The sequence below is a fragment of the Astatotilapia calliptera genome, chromosome 23, assembly GCF_964374335.1.
Source record: "Astatotilapia calliptera chromosome 23, fAstCal68.1, whole genome shotgun sequence".
Taxonomy (NCBI): domain Eukaryota; kingdom Metazoa; phylum Chordata; class Actinopteri; order Cichliformes; family Cichlidae; genus Astatotilapia; species Astatotilapia calliptera.
In genome coordinates this window covers 1,427,765-1,448,373 of record NC_137443.1, presented here as the reverse complement: position 1 = coordinate 1,448,373, position 20,609 = coordinate 1,427,765, and the positions used below count along the sequence as shown (strand labels likewise).

Below are 20,609 nucleotides of genomic sequence, written 5' to 3'. Positions count from 1 at the left end.
CGCTTAACAGCTGGAGATTGCATTTTTATTGCACTGGATTTCACTGTGACACAAATGGTTAATCAGTCAGCTTTATTTGCGAACAACAAGTAATTTAAAGTGCTGTAAAGATTGATCAGAAGCACAGAGACAAACACTCACCAGCCAGTTTAGGTACGTTGGACCCTCTTTTGCCTTCGGAGGTGCCTTAACTCTTCAAAGCAAAGGTTGCTGCAGAGTTGTAGGCTCTGCATTCACCACATCCCAAAGGTGCTATATTGCTCTATTGGGTGTCACACAAAAGGCCCGGGGGCCACAATCGTCCCAGAAAAGACTCCAATCTGGCCCCCTGGGTGGCTTTGGAAAATATGAAGGGGAGCATACATTTTTGGACCTTTAACTGTATTTTTATGTGTTTTACAGCTTTTCCCACAGCCGTTCATACTACACCAAAGCAGTTCATTTAAAACTTTATGTTTTATTAATACAGTCAGGACAGGGCAAATGAAAGCACTTTTTTCTGTAATTATACACATTTCTCATGTAGAAAAACTGACACGTGCTGTTGAAATTGCACTTCTTTATCTTATATTAACACATCTCAGTGATTGAATGTGTAGTTGACCATCTTTACACTGACAGAAAGTGGAGTTTCACTCGTCCAGCCCACTTGAGATTAGAGTGGGCTTTATGTGTCCCTGGATGAGTGAAATGACTTTGACATCCCTGCTCTGTTCGACTGAGATCTGGTAGCTGTGGAGGACATTCGAGCGCCATGAAATTCACTATCGCATTATCCTGCTGAAAGCGCCCATCAGAAGATGGGTACGCTGCGATCACGAAGGGCTGGACAACAATAATACTCTGCTACTTTTCTGCTTGATACCAAGTGGCCCAAAGTGTGCCAAGAAAGTATCCCCAACACTATTACACCACCACTGGCAGCCTGAACCGCTGATACAAGGCAGGATGGATCCATGCTTTCATGTTGTTTACACCAAATTTTTCCCACCCAAATCCAAGGATTGCAGTGGAAACGGAGACTCGTCTTGTTCTGTCATGTACGAACTGTAGCCTCAGTTTCCTGCTGCATTCAGAGCTGCTTCTCTGCATAACTTGGCTGTAACAAGTGTTTTTTTAGCCATCCTATCAGCTCGAATCAGTCTGGCCAGTCTCTTTTGACCTCTGACATCAACAAGGCATCTTCACCCAGAGAACTGCCGCTCACTGGAAATTTTCTTTCTCAGATCGCACTCTGTGAACTCTACAGATGGTTGTGCAGGAAAATCCCAGCAGATCAACAGTTTCTGAAATACTCAGTCTGGCACCAACAACCAGTCGCTTAAAACACTAAATTCTTGACCGTGTCTACATGTCTAAACGCACCATGTTATTAACTTATTAACGAGCAGTTGAGGAGGTGATGTGGCTGGTAGGTGCTGGGACTGGTTCACCGAATGAATTCGTCAGCACCACTCGCGCTCAGATGACCGCAGATAATATTTCACAGTTTATTGTGCGATGATTTAAACCTATGAAAACGAGCATGACATTTCTGGGGTTTCATGTTACATGAAGTTTGCACTAGACAGTGATGAAGTGCAGAGCAGTTTACTATTGCACATTCATTCCAATAAACTCTCTGAGTGGGTTTCTGTGTGTGTTAAAGACCTTGAATTCAGGCCTCTTCAAGGTCTCAGCTTTCCTCCAATCAACCACCCACTTTGTGAGGTCCATAAATAACATGGCAGCCAAACACACAATCATCGCTCATTTTAAAGTCAATGCAGAATAAGCAGCTGTCACAGTTGCTGTCCATTTCAGGCTCGCTGGACAGCCTCTCGAGCGCGGTTGCCTTTATTCTCCCCATTATATTAATCCGCTGAATATGTGTTTGAGTGATTGAAGGACAAAAACAAAAAGGGAACGTTGTCCTTTTTTAAACAGGAGGCCTTTTTGTCACCATCGTACAGGCAGTCAGAGCATATGGTCTCCTTGTAACCTTGTCTACTGCCTCCTGCAGCGCTCCCTCGCTTGTTTTGAGTCCTGCAGCAGTCCGACTGCCCATCGAGAAGCAGCAGAGCGTGTGCGCACGGATACTTCAGCCTCCTGCATGTGTGTTTGCTAAACTTTACTGCCCCTGCACATACACCAGTGTCCTGGATGATTATTTTTTATACACACACACACTCACAGAGAGGGAGAGAGCACCAAGGAAACCTTACATAACTTGGTGGAAAAGATGGATGTAAAAGCAGTTCTTTGAAAGTCAAAGGCCCCCATGTCTGTCAAAATTTCCTGTGCAAAATGGCTTTTAGTCACAGTGTGAATGCCTCGGGGCACTTGGGAACTTTCTATAGCCACCTGGACAGCGGAAACGTGAAGTCTGGGGAGGATTAAACCTGTTCGCATGACTGTATTTGGTTCTGCATTCACACAAAGTGAAAATGAAAAGTTTCTCGAGAACACAATGTTCTTCTTTTTTTGCAGTATTAAATATGGAAGTGAGCAGATGCTGTCTTCCCTGAAGTGTCCAGTGTCGCGCTGGTGATAATCCTAAGGGGTTCCTCTTAGACTTCTGTGTGCGCATGCTCGTGTGTGTGTGTGCGTGTTTAACAGTGTCTTTCCCGTCCTCTCATGTATATTTTTGTGTTGTTTGCTTTTGGATTCCCCTCCACTGTGCTTTTCATCCTTGAACAACACGTCAGTCAGGTGCTCTCTGAGGACTAGAGCGAGAAAGGAAGAGATAGACGTGGGGACACCAAGAGAGGCAAAGAAAAGAGGCGGCAGACACGGGGAGAGGGAGGGAAAAAAGGCGAGTTTTGAAAGACTTCTAACTTCCAAGCTGACTGTCATAGTTGTGCTTGCCAGAGGGGAGAGCACCTTTAAGCATACTGGATGAGTAACGATGTGGAGGGACTACAAAAGCAAAGTAATACATAATAAGCAGCACTCGCTCGGCTCTGCTCTGCCAGCTAACCTACATGAGATTGGTGGCGAGAAAAAAATTGCAAGTGCTCAAAAGGTCAGCAAAGGCCTCGCGTAAAAGAGGCTCCTCTTTTACGAGCGTGCGCGCACTGTAATAAGATTAAGAAAGCGTGGAAGCAGTTGTTACAGTGGGATGTTGGCCTTGAGACGAAAAAGCCCCACAGATAATGTTGTGTCCAAATCAAAACACGACAAACTATCTTATCTGCCGTCCGTAAGCTCTGCTGCGGGGACAACAAACCTGCAGCAAACACACGTTTCCTCCGCTGGTTTTCTTTAAAATGACACAATAAATGCTATCATCGTAGAAATAGGCCGTTGATTCATTTTGCAGTTTTTTCTTCAGTGCCACTAATCCTTTGACTCCAGGCCCAGTCCCTTTCTCACTCATTAGGCCTGAAAGGCATTTTATTCTGGCATGGATGATAAAAGAAAATCTAAAAATACGGCCGTGTTGTTGTACGAGGGCAGAGCGTTGCCTGTTGTTTGAACACAATGCCCTTTGGTTTGTTTTGTTGCACCACCCACAACTCAAACATTAGGGTGTTTGTGCCCGCATTGACATGCGGCCAGGTTTTCGCAGTCTTGTGCCAAAACTAACTGCCTGTATCCTTGCAGGGATGGACCGTGGAAATGCTGCTCGGTTCGTCCTTCCTCGCGTTTGTACGCAGCCGAGCAGGGAAATCATCCCTTTTGTCATTTTTGATCGCAGAGAGAAGTGCGACGCCACAGCATCTCAGCTCAGCTGCGTTTAGTTCGGGTGCGAGTCTATAGCGCAAATCACAACTCGGTAATCTGGGCTCGAACACGAGCGGAAAGAGTAATGGTTCCTCTGTATGCCTCGTCGTTTCGGCTCCCTTCTTAGGATGCAGGCCGGCTCCTTTGTAGTCACTTCATTATGTAAAAATGATAATTATGCCCCAATGGAAGCCTCACCAAAATGTATCAGAGCCCTCATTCACATCCGCTGATAATCACGTCGTGACTGTCATTTGGAAATTTTCATTTTCAGAAAGTGTTTAAGCGAGACTCCCACACTGCAAATGAGAAAATAAGCAAACTTAAATTCCCTCACACCTCCTTCCCCCCGGAGACACTTTTACCTCTCAGGCAGCAACAGAAATTAATCATTTAAAGGGGCCGCACACCTCAAAATCACATTTACATATTTTCATCCTGGCCTGTAGCCTCACACGTGCATCGACATCATTTGGTGTGAGTTTCCCAGTTTTTCAGACATCAGAAACAGAGACGGCAGCTACATGGCACTTTGCTGTCAGGCTTCAAGCAACAAAAACCTCAAAGGGCTCATTCTACAGAAACATTTTGGCAAAAGGTCTTATTAAAATGTGTTTCTTTTTCTAACATCGAAGCTTAGACCAAGTTACAGATTTGTTTTTGCACATTTACTCCACGTGCTGCCTCTGCTGCTCCTTTCACAGGCCTCTGGAGTCACACACTAACAAATGAGTAAATTATCCTTCACTTTCAGTTTTGGTGACTTTATATTTGAAATGAAAATATCTGAAGGACAGTTAAAATGAGTAATGCAGCAGTCCTTTCTATCTTACACTTTACCACATCAGCCCAGCAGAGCGCTTTGCAGTCAGACTGCTGGCTTCCTTGTGGTTGTCAGAATGGGAGGCAGACCTCCAGCTTTCAGGCCTCACTCCTGTGCAACCAGCTGCCAGCTTGGATTCAGAAGGCGGACTCTCTCCACTTTTAACTCAAAGCATTTTAGTTTTGGGCTTGATCAGGTGACCCTTGTTATCAGATATCTTCAGTGTTCACTAAACGGTCTCTCTAAACCACATTGTGCCTTTCGCCCTTTCCTTCCACTCATCCCCTTGTGGTTGCAGCAGATGGACGCCTCTCCTCGAGCCTGGTTCTGCTGGATGTTTCTTCCTGTTGGGTTTTTACTTCCCACCGTCACCAAGTGGTTGCTACCAGCGGTTCACATAATTCTTGGGGTATTCAAATCTTGCTTTTGCTGTGGTGTGAGGATACAGTGTTTTAGTCACCCCACGTTTATTTTCTAAAGCAGAAGTTGTGTTAGTGAGAATAAAAACTGAATTTCACTCACCAACACTGAAGCCCTAATGTCTTGGATAGTTTATGCCACACAGAGTAATAATGTTGGTCAGATGGTCCATTAAAAGTGGTCCAACAGTGCAAACACAGTTTAATGATTCAAATTATTGGATGAAGTCTAGCAGATGCTTAACTTTGACCAACTCAATTATCCATTTAAATGAGCTGTAAAATACTATGAAACTAAAAAAACCCTAAAATTTCGACTTACCCGCAGCAGCAGAGCCAAAACTACTGATAGAGGCCAAACTGTATTTTGTACCAGGCTCTCTCTGCTGTAACGTTTAGGATCAGAGTTGGTGGGGGGGTCGACGCCCTTTTGGAGCCAGCCTCGAGTGGCTCCTAGTGGTTCTGCAGTTTTACCTTCACTGCCGAGCTCCCGAGGGCGCCGCTTAATTGACAGTCTGCAAACCTTGTTGTGAGACGTTTATGTAGGAACTACTGTGTTTCCACTCAACTCCATCCATCAAGCACAGAAAGCACTCAGCTGACTGATATTACAGCTCAGCTGATGGGTGAATCATCAGTGTTTACATCCTGTCAATCCCAAGGCTCTCCATCTCAAGCTGTCTGCACAGCGATACGGTTGGCGGGTGTATCCGAGTGGAAACTGTTTCTACAATAAACTGCTCATATGATGGTTTGTTTTGTGTTTTTTTGAGTCATCAGCCATGATTTCTGGAGCGACACTGCTGCTACATTTTTCAGATGCATTTCTGGCACTCTGAGCACCGCAAGGCGAGTTCCATCGAGATTCATTATGTTCAAGAGAGGCAGGCATCTCCAGAACCGGGCGACTCGCACCAAAACAATGTGCATGGGTAAACAGCACTAGAGGCTGGGAGCAAAATATGTAAATAGGGTTTTACTGAGAACTGTCCCTTTAACTTTAAAGATGTTTTTGTTTACTCCATATCAAAGTTACGGCTTTTAGGAACGGGAAGGAAAATAAGACGTGACTGAGTTGGTCACACATCTCTTTAGTCACATCGTAGAGCTTTGAACTCGAGGGTACACACACACACACACACACACACACACACACACACACACACACACACACACACACACACACACACACACACACACACACACACACACACACACACACACACACACACACACACACACACACACACACACACACACACACACACACACACACACACACACACACACACACACACACACACACGTTTAGATAATGACCGTATTAGAGGATAAATGGGCACTTGGTACTGCAGTAGCCTTTCAAGTGTGCTACAGGGAGGATCAGCAGACGTGCTACTGGCCAAATTATCATTCCAAAGTCTGAGAAGTAGCAAAGTCAATGACAGATTAAACTCAAACTGAGTCCACAGAGTGCTGCTCGTTGTACACTTGAAATTAAGCAGCAGCTGAGTCGAATGTTTAAACTTCCAAAAACAGAAGCACAAAGTCCTCTGGCTTACTCATTTCCTGTTCTACCTTTGACTGTGGCGTGGCCTTATAGGAAGTGGAAAGAAATGACCCCAAGTTGAATTGTTTGTCAGTCAGATGGGTTTGTTTTCATAGTTTCCTAACAATGCTGGGAGCTGGGGCGTGTGTGTGTGTGTGTGTGTGTGTGTGTGTGTGTGTGTGTCTGTCTCTCGACTAAATCCAGGTCAGCTGCAGTCAGATGACCCTCCTGATCGGGTCAGAAACATCCACCATCCAGATAAGGAGATGGGTGATTAGGACAAAAATAAAAAGACAGGAAATGTATCAGTTTTTAAAAAAAAGCATTTTGTATTAAATTTGTTGTGTCTGGATACAGAGAACGCACAAACACAATCCTATGTACACGAGTGAAAATAAAAACACTCACCACAGTCACAAGAGTGAAAATGCAACAAGAAAAGCACGTTTGAGTAAAATAAGTGCGACTGTTTCGAGGGCTCGTGCTGCTTTTTGGTGGATTTCAGAAGGAGTGAGATTGAAACTCGCCCTGAGATGAGGAGGATTTGGAGAAAATTGCATTTAAAGACAATTAAAGGATTTACTTCAAAGCCTTCCCAAAATGATGAGGCTGGTCTTAAATGAATCTAACAAATGAGAAGTCATCTCACAATTAAACCGGCGCAGGACTAAAATGACAACAGCCACCACCTCGGTCTTCATTTTCACCATTAAGGGGTTAGAACGATCACGTTCACACCATTTTCTGAAGTGTTGTCCTGGGGGGGAAAAAAAAAAAAAAAAAGAGTGCTTTTTAAGTAACAGCAGTCCCTTCTCTCCTCTCTCTTTGGCAGAGCTGCTGCAGAAGTTAAAGTTTCAGCAATCCTATCTGGGAATGCACAGCGCTTATTACACGGCTCAATTTCCAATTCTCTCACAGGTACACACACACACACACACACACACACACACACACACACACACACACAGAATACAAAATGAGGCCGCGGCACAAAACAATCTCCCAGACAGGCTCAGTGATACAAAAACACAGACAAAAAAAAGGAAAGATGCCCATTATGCAAGGTTGGAGAGGGCTGTAGTAACTACTCATATACTCCTTTGTAAGGGAGAAACACAACATCATCTTTCACTCCATTAGAAGGACTGGCATCGCGCAAACAGAGACGTTATCCCCATCTCATCACACGAGGCTGCCGTGCGGTGAAATGGAGTGGCTGCTCGACGGAGGCCGGCTCCCAGCCATTACGCCACCCTGGAGCGGGGAGCGATAATTGCAGTGGGAGAGCACAATCAGGTGCTGTGTTTGTCTCTGCTCTAATCTCCGTGCTCTGCCCGGCGCTCTTCACAGACACGGTGCTGCAGTCTTTCATCTGCCTGCTCACTTTTTAGTTGGGATCAGTCAGAATTTGAGCTGGAGTTTTAGTGCTTTTAAGGATAAACGTGAGGCTCCCCAACCTGAAACACAGCTGACCCCGGACTAACGGCATCCGTTACGGCGAGCGGTTCGACCGAGTTGGCGCTTAATTCCCTTCTGACAAAATGCCAGAGCAATCTTTGCACCTGGTGCCACATTGTGCACCGCCCTCGCCGCCCGGCCGTGATTTTTCAGGCTAGATGAGCGTCCAGGCGGCGAGACATTCGAGTCGGCGCAGAGACGATCAACAACACGCAGCACGCTCAAATTCCTTCAAGTTTACATTCCCCCCATGACCCAAATACTTTGCCTTTGTTGTGGTGGCTATAAACCAGGCTATTGGAAGCAAATGTGGGTTTATAAGTGGCTCCGAAACAAAAAGCCAGAGTTCAGTGCATGATGGCGAGAGCCGCAAAATGCTGGCTGAGCAGGATTACTGCCGTCATTCACATGGTTTCACTACAGTACAGCGCTTGTTTGGGATCGAGTGCAACACTGCTTTCAGGAAAAGCAAACAGACAGTAAAACTTCTTTTTGTCCTTGGAAATTCGCTCTCTTCTCCTCGTTTTGCTCCCAGACCCACTTTTGTCCATTTAACAGATACAGCTGGAGGCCTGTGCCTGGTTTCTTGCCTTTTTGAAGTGACAGAGAGAAAGCGAGCCCTTGGAACGAAGATAAAATATGCTATTTAAGGCACAGTTGTCAAGGCTATGGAGATAAGAGCATGAAGTTTTACATTCATTAAAAAGAAGGCTGGAAAAAGAAATATACTTTGGACAAAGTTGCCAAGCGAATTTCGATGTTACAGTAAACGCAAACACAAACAAAGGAAAAAGAAAAATGTTCACGATCGTTGTCTCAAAAAAAGGAGAAATGCTTCGTGATGATTCGAGGTAAACGAGCCTAACGCCGAGGCAGAGGTCAGAGGTTGCCTTCGTCGAGCATCTTATTGATCCCGTTACAGATCCTCTGCAGGTGGCCGCGATAAACCTCCGAGGGCCCGTACAGAGTCGCCAGGAAGTCACAGTCGGCAAAGTGATTGAAGACGTGGTTGACTCGCGAGTGGCTCTTGGCTGTCAGGTGGCGCTTGATGGCCTGGTGCAGCAGGTCGCGGCAATCATTCAAGATGGCGCTCATGACGCGCCGGTCAAAGGTGAACTCGATCTGGTGGAAACTGACCGCCGTCATGGCCAGAGTGTGGACCTTCTTCCTGCGAGGAGACAAGAGAGAGGAGACGCTGTCACTTTCTAATTCTGACCAGAGCAGCAGAAGTAAAAATAGAAAGTGCTGCCGCAGGAATTTCTCCAGAAAACTTTCACAACCCCCATATATTAGTTATAGTATTGTCCTGTGCAAAGCTCACATCTCCATGCTAATATAATAACCCGTCTCTGCACTGAGCGCTTGTGTCAGCTTTGCGTCCCTCCGAGCTCGGTTTTACTGGAAACACATAAACTGATGGAAATGTCCATTCCCTTAATTTGCTTCCATCAGCACACAGAAACATCCTTTAACTGCACTTCTCCCCAGAATCACATCTTCAATGTTTCACAAGGCTTCCAGCCTCCTGACCAACAATATAACACGACTTGTACTTCGCTCAGACACAGTCGAGTAACCGATCGTTTATTGCAGCGATGAGGACTCTGCTGTAAGAGCCGCATCGCTTCATAAGAAAGAAAAAGAAATCAAAGGTAAAATGTAGCATCGCTGTTAAAGAACCAGCAGGTTGATAAACTTCTGATTTTGTACAGATATTATTCCAGCAGGTTCGTCTCTGACAAAACATAAAATGACCTTCACATACTGTCTGTGTCCAGAACAGAGGACGATCCCCATTCATGTCCTTTAAAGAAATGCAACTGGTGCTCATCTGTAGCATACATAGGTGGTGCATCAACAGATGATGATCCCTAACATGCTTACATACATACATACGTATTTTCCGCATTATAAGTGCACTTAAAATGCTTTAATTTTCTCAAAAATCTACAGTGCGCCTTATGTATGAATTCTGTTGTGCTTACTGACCTCGAACAGATTGTATGTGCTACACGGCGCGCAAACATCTGTCAAAAATGTTTTAGTGTGACTTTGGTAAGCTACGAAGCCGCACCGCTTGATGGTTAGCTCGCTAGCTTCCACCTAAACATGATGTAGCATGTTCTGACTGAGAGATTTTGGAAACTAATTCAAACGTACAGCTCTGTTATCACTTCCAACATAAATGAAGACAGAAACTAAACAGCAGTGATGTTTGTAGGGTTACTGAAGTTGGGCTAGCTGGTATATAATGATGTGCTACGTCAGCGGTCCCCAACCTTTTTTGCACAACGGACCGGTTTATGCCCGACAATATTTTCATGGACCGGCCTTTAAGGTGTCGCGGATAAATACAACAAAATAAAACCAGTACCGGTACCGAAAAAAAAAAGATTTATTCATAACACACGTGAAAAGACCCGGTACCAAACGACTCACGGACCGGTACTGGTCCGAGGCCCGGGGGTTGGGGACCGCTGTGCTACGTGATCGCTAGCGACACAGCTATATTAGCATAGCATAAACACAGTGAAGCTGGAGGATGAACGCTAACTTTTTCCCCCTCGATAAAAGTTAACGTGAGGGTTCCTGATGGTTAGGGACAAATGCAATCGCATGGCAGGATGCTGTAAACGGACCAAACTTCAGTCAGGAGAACAGCTGAGATAATCCATCCACAATACGAGGTTAGTCATTCATATACTGCAACAACATGGGAATAGAGCCACTGGAGAGAATTCAACATTAATGAATCAACGGTACAGAAGTGGAGGAAGCGCAGTTTTTGGCTTTCTCCATATTCAAAAACGTGCCTCGTCTCTTTGCACTTACTGTCGCCCGCCATCATTTGCAGGTAAATTCATAGTTTCTACCGTATACTGTTTATACCACCCACCTCTACAGAGGATGATCCCCATTCATGTCCTTTAAATAAATATAACTGGTGCTCATCTGTAGCATACGTAGTTGGTACATCAGCCAACATGGACCCTAACATGCTCACATACCAGGAAACTATAACATGGCTTTGAAGGAGAAGCAGCAAAGTTGGGCTTCGGTCTAAACTGCCTCGTGTAGACACGAGAGCGATAAATGACGGTCGTCACCTGAAGTTCTCCACCAGGATCAGCTCCTCACTGTTGAACTGGTTGTTTCTGTAGAGCACTCCCAGCTTCACCACCATCTTGATCAAGTTCTTGATGATCTTCTGGGACTCTTTGCGGTTGCGGGTGTACTCCTTGGTGACGCGGTACAGCTCGTCCAGCACTTCGCTGCTGGTGTCGTCGATGAAGAGGCTGGCCACGCTCTTGGTAGCCATCTTGCTCATCAGCTTCTTCTGCGCCTGCAGGGCCAGGCTCTTGGTGCTGAAGGAGTCCATGGTCAAGTCTGGGTCGAGAAGAGACAGAGAGAACATGCTATCAAGCCACAGTCTTATCGATAAACCCCATCAACGTGAAAACATCTTGAAAGTTTTCTAAAATTGGCACAAATTGAGAAATAAAACAAGAACTGTTTCTTAGATGTCCTCTTTGACCTTCTCATATCAAAAGCAAAATGAGCCAAGAATACCACACTACCAACACACAATGTGTGAAGATATAGCATCGTCGAATTCTGTTTAAACTGCGGGGCCGAGAACTGTCCGCTTTATCAGATAATGAGCCGTGGCAGCTGTCAAATTAGTCCCAGCAACCCTCTGGCTCGGTGCCTGCAAGGTAGTTAGAGAAGAATGTGTCATTACACGTGTGGGAGTAAAGTCAGTTACATCCCGACCACGCAAAGCAGGCAAAGTAATCCGAACGTCTCATCAGCTGAATGCACTGACGAAACAAGGCGAGCAGGAGGCAGACAGAGCCCACTCTGCACATGTGTGGATTTATTTATGCATGTCGTTTCTGAGTGTGTGTTTGTGTGGCAAGTGGGGTGACTCAGTGAAAGGCTGCGCCCGTGATAGAGGCTCAGAAGGAGGGGGGGGGGTCATCGGGTCTGCTGGCTTTCAGAGCCTCGCTGAGGGGAGCGAGCGAGAGCGCAGCACGCCGTATCGTTTCAGCAGCCTTCTGCAGGTCACTTCTTTAGGCTTGAACAGTCTCCTTTTAAAGCAATAAAGCAACAAAAATCTATTTTCCTGAGCACTCCCTCTCTAACTTTCGCAGATCTCCAAGGATAACCTCAGAGCGCACGAGCGTAAACAGGCACCGCAGTCATTTTCCACGCCTGCCTTATAATGCAGGGGGAAGAATGAGGGTGAAGGAAGGGGCATCTGTGTTACGAGTTTCATTTTGTTCGGACATGTTCAACATTTTTAGAGGTTCGCACTCTCAGAAATATATAGAAAGGAACTCTAAATGAAACTGAATACGGTGTTTGGCTTTACTAAAACAGTAAACAGACGTAATCGTTGCAATCTGAGCTTCTCCTCTCTCTACTTTAGGTCTCATCATGCCTGCATGCTGAGTGCGTTTGAGCCTCTCTTTGAAACCGTTGGCCCTCATTGTGTTTATAAAGTGAGTATAAGTGATGGTGAGATGTACGAGCGCAGTGCAGAGTGTCCACTCAGTGCCTCAAAAACCCAAAGAAGCGTTTTATTCAAGTTACTGACCTATTTTATGGACACTAATTTAATTTCAGCAGTGTGAGAGTCTGCTGCAGTTTCTCTCCTCTGCTCGCCGTTTCACTGGGACTCGTGATGGAGGGGTTGGGCGGACGCCGCATCATGTCACATATTAACGAATCCACAAGGAAGAGGTGGGACAATGGCAGGAATTTATTTCTAAGTCTAAACCTTCATATAATAAAGATCCAGATCAGGGTTTGATTTTTTTTAGCCACTCGAGACAATAACATTACTCAGTTGCTTTTGGTGTTTAGATACCAGACATGACACGTGCTGGGCTCAGCGCTGGCTTCACTGCATCATGTCAGTGGTCTCTGCAGTTTAATAGATCGTTAGGGCTACTGGGAAGAAACCACAGCAAATCTAAGCTGTATTTACAAACAGAGAGCTACAGACTGTTAAACTGCACACCTGACGTGAATCTGAAGGGAAACCTGCCAAGAAAGAGTTTCCTCCTGTGGACTTGATCCAAACTCCAGTGTACAGTATGTTGTGTAGCAGAGATGCACGTGTCATCGTTTCCTCCGCCTGTTGGCTGGGCAGGAAGTGGTCACAGCGTGCAGTTAAAACGTGTCAATCTTTGCACGCTCGGATTAGGAGCTCTTGCAGGCGCTGTGGTCACAGTGGCGTCGTAATGTGTTTGCACCTTTGGACTGAAATCTCTCACATACCGTTTGATGGATTAATATGAAATTTGAACTAAATGCTCAAAATTCCTGGAGGTTCTTTAAAAATGTGTCTTTTTGGGAATATTCATGAAAATATGGTACAAATATTGCTGGTCCCTAAAAGATGAGTGCACAGCATTTCACAATCTAATACAGCACCGCCATCTGTACTCATTAGCAGACGTCACGTTTCCTACATCATTATGAACATATAGGCAAACTATTAGTCTTCAGATTTTCTGCCTACATCATTATGAACATATAGGCAAACTATTAGTCTTCAGATTTTCTGCCTCATAAATGTTTAATATTACTTAAATCTAAAGTCACCGATTTATTTTCAGTGTTTACTGCCGAGTATGTGCTGTGAAAACATGCAAAGAGTCTCCTTTGCTGCAATTTATTTCCTAATAATTATGTAAAATTATTCTGCCGTAAACAGAGCTCTGTAAACAAACACACAGGCCTCGGTTTTACATAAATAAATATTCTGATATACAGACAGGTGACAAACTAAACCAATAATGTGAAGCGTCACCTACGCGGGGACTGAAAACAGATATGAAATTGTTCTGAGCGATCACCTTCATCCTGATGAGTCACGGTACAGCACGAGGGGAGTCGGTGAACAGCTTGATGAGTATGAAGACGATGTTGGTCATATGCTTGGCCTTTGCAGTCGCTAGATGTCAACAAATTGAACATGTCTGGAAGATTTTGGCCCGACGTGTTAGACGGCGGTTCGGCGACCCCGTCGTCAAAACACCAAATGACAGAATATGTTTCAGAAAAGAGCCGAGGCTTTGAGAGCCGAGCTGTAGATGAAGCTGCAGCGGTGTCCTGACACGTTAATGACACACTTTCAATTTAACGTAAATCACCCAACAAAGATTTCTCCTGTACCGTCATCTAAGCTGTAGATATGCCAAAACCCAACCACAAACCCTCACATAACTACACCCGAGCGACTGACTGGGTTTCTCCTGCAGACGTTTTTTTGAATGGTCAGGAGAGGATGGAGCGACTCAAAGGCGGAAATCCCACCTTCACGCACGAGAGTAACGGTGCCAACAGCGTTTGCCACTGACGTAGGATCAGCCTGAGGCAACGTTTCAGTGCAGATGTACGAATCAAGCTGAGCTTGTAGGGTCGAGACTGAAACCTCAGCACATTCTGCTACTGAAAAGTGTCCAAAACAAAAAGCACCAAACGTTGGCACTCCACTTTTGGCTCCTTTTTACTTTTAGTTTAAACTTTAATACTTTAAATCTAAAATAAGAAAAATCATTTTGTCTCAAGAAAAACTGAAGCTAAAATCTTTTTGGAATATAATAATATCTTGGATTGTGAAGACTGCTATAGTCTGATGAAGACAAAGGTCAAGTGTCAAACTTTGACTTTTCTGGGACTAAAACAAACAAAAACAGCTAAATTTAGTTCCCATCAAACCACCTGAGAAACAGCTGATTAAAAATGCATCATAACCTTTGACCCCTGTGCTTGTAAAGCGTGAAGGTAAAAATTCTGCATGGCTTCATTAAATATACTGAAAGCGAGCTGATTCTGAAAGACTGGTGCAGGAGGCAGCGACTGGTTTGTGTCCAGCTAAAACAAATCCAGGTCGTTTTTGTCGGCTGACTAATCGGCTAATAAACTTATTTTCGTCCGATTGTGTAAACTGATCGCACAGCAAAAAAAAAAAAATGACAATGACTCAGCCAAATGCGAGGATTAGTGGAAAACAATGCGCATAGAAATGAGGCAAACAGTCACACCCTGTATAAATCCTCTGACGAGCCGCACGTCGCCGAACGCGTGGCTGCTGCACTGAAACAAATGTCCTGTTCGCATCATAAGTGATTACTCTTCACGCCATACGTCTCCACGTTAAAGAGGATTAACTGTAAACAAATACATGAATGGCAAATTGCCTCTCCGTAATAATCCGGATAACGTGCACACAAAGCGTGAGAGGTGCAATTAGTGCAGCCGACGCAGAGCGCTGACACATCCCTGCTGGGTGACTTGTGACGTTTGCCGTCGTTGGTACTGGAAGGTAGCGCATCTGCTGCCTGCTACAGTGTGTGACTTTCATTCCTCCCTTGCTCTCTCTCTGCAATGCCTCTTGAAGAATATCAATAAGACTCCTCGGAGTGAGTGTCAGCAGGATGCTTCCCAGAGAGGAGCGAGGAGAGGCAGAGCCGGGGTGGAGGTTTGTTGTACATCAACCCTGAAACATGCAGGAAATAACTGTGGGCGTTAGCACGAGGGGTCATTTATATACCGTCTCACGCCAAATCTAGTTTTCGCAGCGTCTTGTTGCAGGTGCTGGACATTTAATCGGGCCTCTCGCCGCGCTGATCAAGGATCACTGGCAGATCCCTATCGACCGCTTCGTAACTCTAAACTTGCCGTGCTACGCTTGTTACAGAAAATCCTGCTCTGATGCAACGCGTGTGAAACGGATAAGATGAGAAAGACACTAATGATCAGAGTGAGAGAAAAACCCAAACAAACAAAACCTGAACTTGGAATCTTTATTTCTATGCGAGTGACAACTGGAAGAAAAGAAACGTCACTTTGTCCTGTTGACACGAGTTAATCACAGAGGACGGCCTCCACAGGAGATGCACTTATCAGAACACGCGTCTGCATCAGCCTCCATCCTCTCGCTGCCTCCGCTGATGGATGTACGAGAGTTTCGAAAAGTGCAAATGGATAATGGGCAGACGCCATTTACAGGCTCAAGGGTGATTTCATGGCGCTCATTAAATTATACTTTTGCTGCAGATCTGAGGCGTCGTAGCTGTCGACTCTCCGAGGCCCGCCAACGAGCTGGAAGAGGAGGAAGGCAAGAAGTGGGGAAGGGTGGAGGGTTCGCCTGTCGTACAATTCAAATGTCTGGCTCTCAGCATTGTCTGCCTCTGGCTTCACTCGAGGCTTAAGAGTGACAAACAGACTCCTGACACTCTTATCTCGAGGACGGAAGGATATCCTCACTCCGGCTCTTAGTCCCCGCCCAAAGCTAAAGGTTTTGCGAAAACATGCTCTCAAGGGACAAGCGATGAAAAGGTTTTCGATTCAAATCCTATTTTTCTTCTGTGACTCTGCTGCACCAAAGCGCTTAGTGCCAAATCTAAATGGCCTGTGAAGCGCGGCGGCGTCCAGAGACAGCACGCCAACCCCAACACGGCGTCTCCGTAGTATTTAGAGGCAACATTTTAACGGATTTAAGGCAAAACAAGACATGACAACGGCAAATCCTGCTGAGTATTGTGGCAAAGTGTACGAGCCACAGTCATCAGTGCACGCAGACATCAGAGGAACAAACATCTGTTGGCTCACACACGTTACTGATAGGCCGACTTACTGAGCAGCTGAACATGAAACAAAGACAGATTGCAGCAGCCGAGAGCTCAGCACTTATAATTGCAGCAGTGAGACAAGTCACAAACTCATATACTCACTCAAAATGAGCTGCACTCGCTCATATAGACACTGAGCAAAAATCTCAAAGCAAAGATGACTCATGGGAAATGAAACCAGACCCCACAGAGTGTCGGATTGATGTCTCAAGACAATAAGGGAGCCTGGGTAATGAACCCAGGGACGCTCCCGCCTGCAGGTGCAGACAGGCCTGTCAAGCCTGCGTGGCAGCCTGGCTGAAGGATCGCGGTGACGAGAAGCTGTGATGACTTTTATAAAAATAAAAAAATAAAATAAAATGACCTTCCTGTCCCCCCCCTACTCCTCAGAGGACTATTTAAGCCGGATAGCCACCTTTATTATCTACATTTAATTTCCTTTGTTTGAGTTTCAGGGCAGGTGACAGCGCGGTCTGCGGTGGAGACGCGGCAGCTAAAAGCTTCTCCAGGTCATATGGGAAAAGAGGAATAAGTGGGATGACAACTCCTACTGGCTGTCACTTTCAGTTAGTGTTTCTGTAATGTGGCCACTGTGACCTTTTACACTGATACAGAGAAGACGAGCTGTAAAGACAGCAACAAGATCTTGATGTAGTGGCTACAGCCTCGACGCTCCCAGTTACCAAACAAATGCCACAATTTAAAATACTTTTTTGTCACTATAGTTGGATTTCATTGTATGATGACAGAAATAATAACTCATCGAGCCGAATGAATGTGTCATCACTAAAGCTCCCTTTTTTTCCCCCTTAAAGGAGGCCAAAGGTCACAAGGACTAACCCCCAAAAACATATGTAAGATGTTAGTAATCATATTAGCATCGGCTCATATCAGAGCCAATGCAAACATCTTACACGCGCTATGTCATCGTCGGCATGCCGTCGCCCATTTTTGGGGTTGCCATTGCTAGTTTTGCATTTTGAAACCAGATGTGCCGACTGAGAGATGGGTCAGACTCGCGGCACAAATTTGGCTTCCGGAAGCAAAGGACTATGGGGATGCAACCGAAGAAGGCGCGCTTGTGTGCAGCACACCAAACAAAAAGAAAACTCAAGATAACAAAACACAAGCATGCGTTACATAGGCCGAATGCTAACTGGCTGGAAAAACAGCATTATAACAATATTGGTATAACTGCCTGAAGAAGAGGAAAAACTAAAGTACGTTTGTTTGTGATGCTGCCCCCTGGTGGCAGTAAACAGTTGTAACAATGCTGGACTGAAGCATAACCACGTCACTCCTTGACCGTGAAACCGCTCATTAGCATTTGTGAGCTGTCAAAGACAAGTCGTTTACCGAGGTCGTGTAGTTGTTGGTTTTTCGCAAACACTGATATTGCCCCCTGGTGGCCATCAAAATGTACTAATTAATTTAAACTTAATTGTTGCCTTCACTTTTCAGGCCTGGAATCTGTGTCTATTTTATACCATCTATGGTTTCAGTGGCATTTTTAAAAAGAAGATCCTGAACCTTATCAGAAATCGATACTTGTAGCTGAAAAATAATGTAAAAATAATTTGTCCCAAAAATCTAATATCTGTCAGGCTCTGATTCAATGAGCCCAACGAAAAAACAACAACAACAACAAACAGTTTAAGTGTAGAATTTCAAAATATGCAACTTCCAAATTTATAAAACAAAGAAAATTTACAAAATCCTCACAGTGGAAACAATCAGTGTTTAACTTAACCTGAGGTCTGATGCATTAGTGATGGCACCCCAACCCTAAAACTATCACAAACAAGTTCTAAAGAAATTTCCATAAAGGCCCAAAAACTGGAAATCTAACCAAAACTATTTACATTTCCCCAACAAAGGGGATAGTTATTGACATTATTTCAGCATTATTTGATTTGCACGTGTTGTTTTATGGTCCACACGTGCTACTTGACACAAACATGTTTTTGGCTTCTGGCTGCTCACATGTAGGATGAAACCAACATGATACGAGCGCAGCATTGCTTTTCCAAAGGGGAGCGTTGTTCAGGATCCAGGCTGCAGCCTCAGCATCTGCTATACTCACCTGTCAATCAAACTAAAGCTGAGGTGTGACAGGTGAAAAAGAGGTGGAAATTGGATACACCTGTAGCTACCGCCCACTCTAAACCGTGGCGTTGTGCCTCACGAGGAAGAGGAGGTCACAGCTACCAAAATACCACCACTTTAATACCTGCTGCCAATCTAGACAGCTTGTTGGATGCTGATAAGAGCCAGCATAAAGAGAAAAACCAGTGAAAGATGTGTTTCTACACTGCTTGGCCACCAAAAGTTGCTAAAAAAGCTTTGGCAGAGTCTGTAGAACTTTCCATGACACTTCATCCTCTAAGTGATTGGTTGATGGCAGCAGAAAATGTCACGACTTTCATGCTCTTCAGGGATCGCTAGTCACATGGATTGGGGCACTGTGACCCTGAAAAAGACAACTCCATCAGCAGAGAAAAATCTTCACCGCTTCAGGATGGAGGCGATTACTGAAGAGACATAAATCATACTGAATTGTGCACTGCACAACAACAAAAAACAGCCCCATTATCTGCTCTCCACTGCATCACGTGTCGATAATTACCTCTGGCATTTCTCACTAACTATTTTTATCTGCTGCGAACACAAAATAATGCGTCCAGGTGAATTAAACACAGGAAGACTCTTTCCCGGTTTTAAGTCTCACCTTTCCAAAAGCATAAACCTCGGCGAGCATGCAAGTGACCTTTACCACATCCTCTACCACTCCAGATCGCTCCTCTCCTGTCATTTCCTGCTGTAGTCGTCCAAGTAAAATAACAGATACCACAAAAAGACAAAAGGTGCTGCAAACAGGATCGATATTTTTATCGGTTTTTTTATGAATAGCAATTTATTCTTAAGAGTTTTTAGTCTTATTTGCTTTTTTGGAAAAATATTTTTTGTTGCTCTCCCACTGGTTAAATAGTTCATCCATTCAGATTCAAACCAGCAATCAAAAAGCACTTGATTGCACAACTGACGGCATTCAGTTTTTAATTCAGGATTACTTACTGGTTATTTCCAGTAATCAGCAGTTAATTGCAATATTAGAGCAGCAGTGCAAGGTTAATGGCTGCCCTGCATTTTGCATTACAGTCGAGCATCAACAAAAGGAGCAGAGTCGAGACTTCTTCGACACAACAAAAAAATCTGCATGATAACAAAGCATTTATTGCACGGCTGCCGGACTGGACTGGACGACGCCCTGCTGTGTACACACTGGTGTGTTGTATTTGCTTTCTTGCTTCTGGTTAAACTTCCACAAGTTATTAAAAAAGATGCATCCAGTGTACCAGCGTTTCCATTTAAAAGCCTCGTAAAACTGCAGAGCTGTAAGAAAAACAAAGTGTCAGGTTTGGGGGGGAAAATCCCCAAAACATTAACGATGTCATTAAATTGATTTTTGTGTGGCAAACCTTGAATGAAAGGGAAAAAAACAGACTTCTCTACACATTCTCCCCAGCTGTATGATATAATCTGTCTCCACTCTGAGATACAATAGACAATCCAGGTTGTTATATAAGGTACATCCGTGCTTTGTGTTATGAGAGTAACCACTCAAATGAGCGCCAATGGAGCCACTCAACTGTTGCAGGATTTCAGGACAAGTGAACGCTGCAATTTCATCTTTCATCAACTTTTGTAGTGTTTGTCTCGCTCTTCTCTTGAGGTGTTGCATAACAGAGGAGGTGCTGACTGCTAATAGAGCCAGAGCTGGGAGCATTGTACGTGCTAACAGCTGTATGTCTGCGTAATGATGCTCTCTCTGCTCGCACTCATCCAGCTCAGCAGTGCTGACATGAAGAGCCATAATTGCACGCAGAACACGCGGATGGGGGAACATACATGCAACATGCATGCTTTGAATGGCGAGCCCTCTGCTTCCCACACAGTCATCTCTGAAGACTTGTGCAGATTTGCTACGAAAGGAAGCAATCAATGCC

General features: G+C 44.8%; 1 protein-coding gene across 1 annotated transcript in view; it reads right to left on the bottom strand.

Annotated features, from left to right (window-relative positions):
* Positions 1-6,801: 6,801 nt before the first annotated feature.
* tnfaip8l1 (tumor necrosis factor, alpha-induced protein 8-like 1) overlaps positions 6,802-20,609 on the bottom strand; it is a 17,455-nt gene continuing 3,647 nt past the window's right edge. Inside the window, exons 2-3 of the mRNA XM_026158627.2 lie at positions 11,062-11,341; positions 6,802-9,122 (exon numbers count right to left, since the gene is read on the bottom strand). Of these exons, the coding sequence (XP_026014412.1) occupies positions 8,834-9,122; positions 11,062-11,333 (561 nt within the window). The 5' untranslated portion in view covers positions 11,334-11,341 and the 3' untranslated portion in view covers positions 6,802-8,833. The remainder of the gene's footprint in view (positions 9,123-11,061; positions 11,342-20,609) is intronic.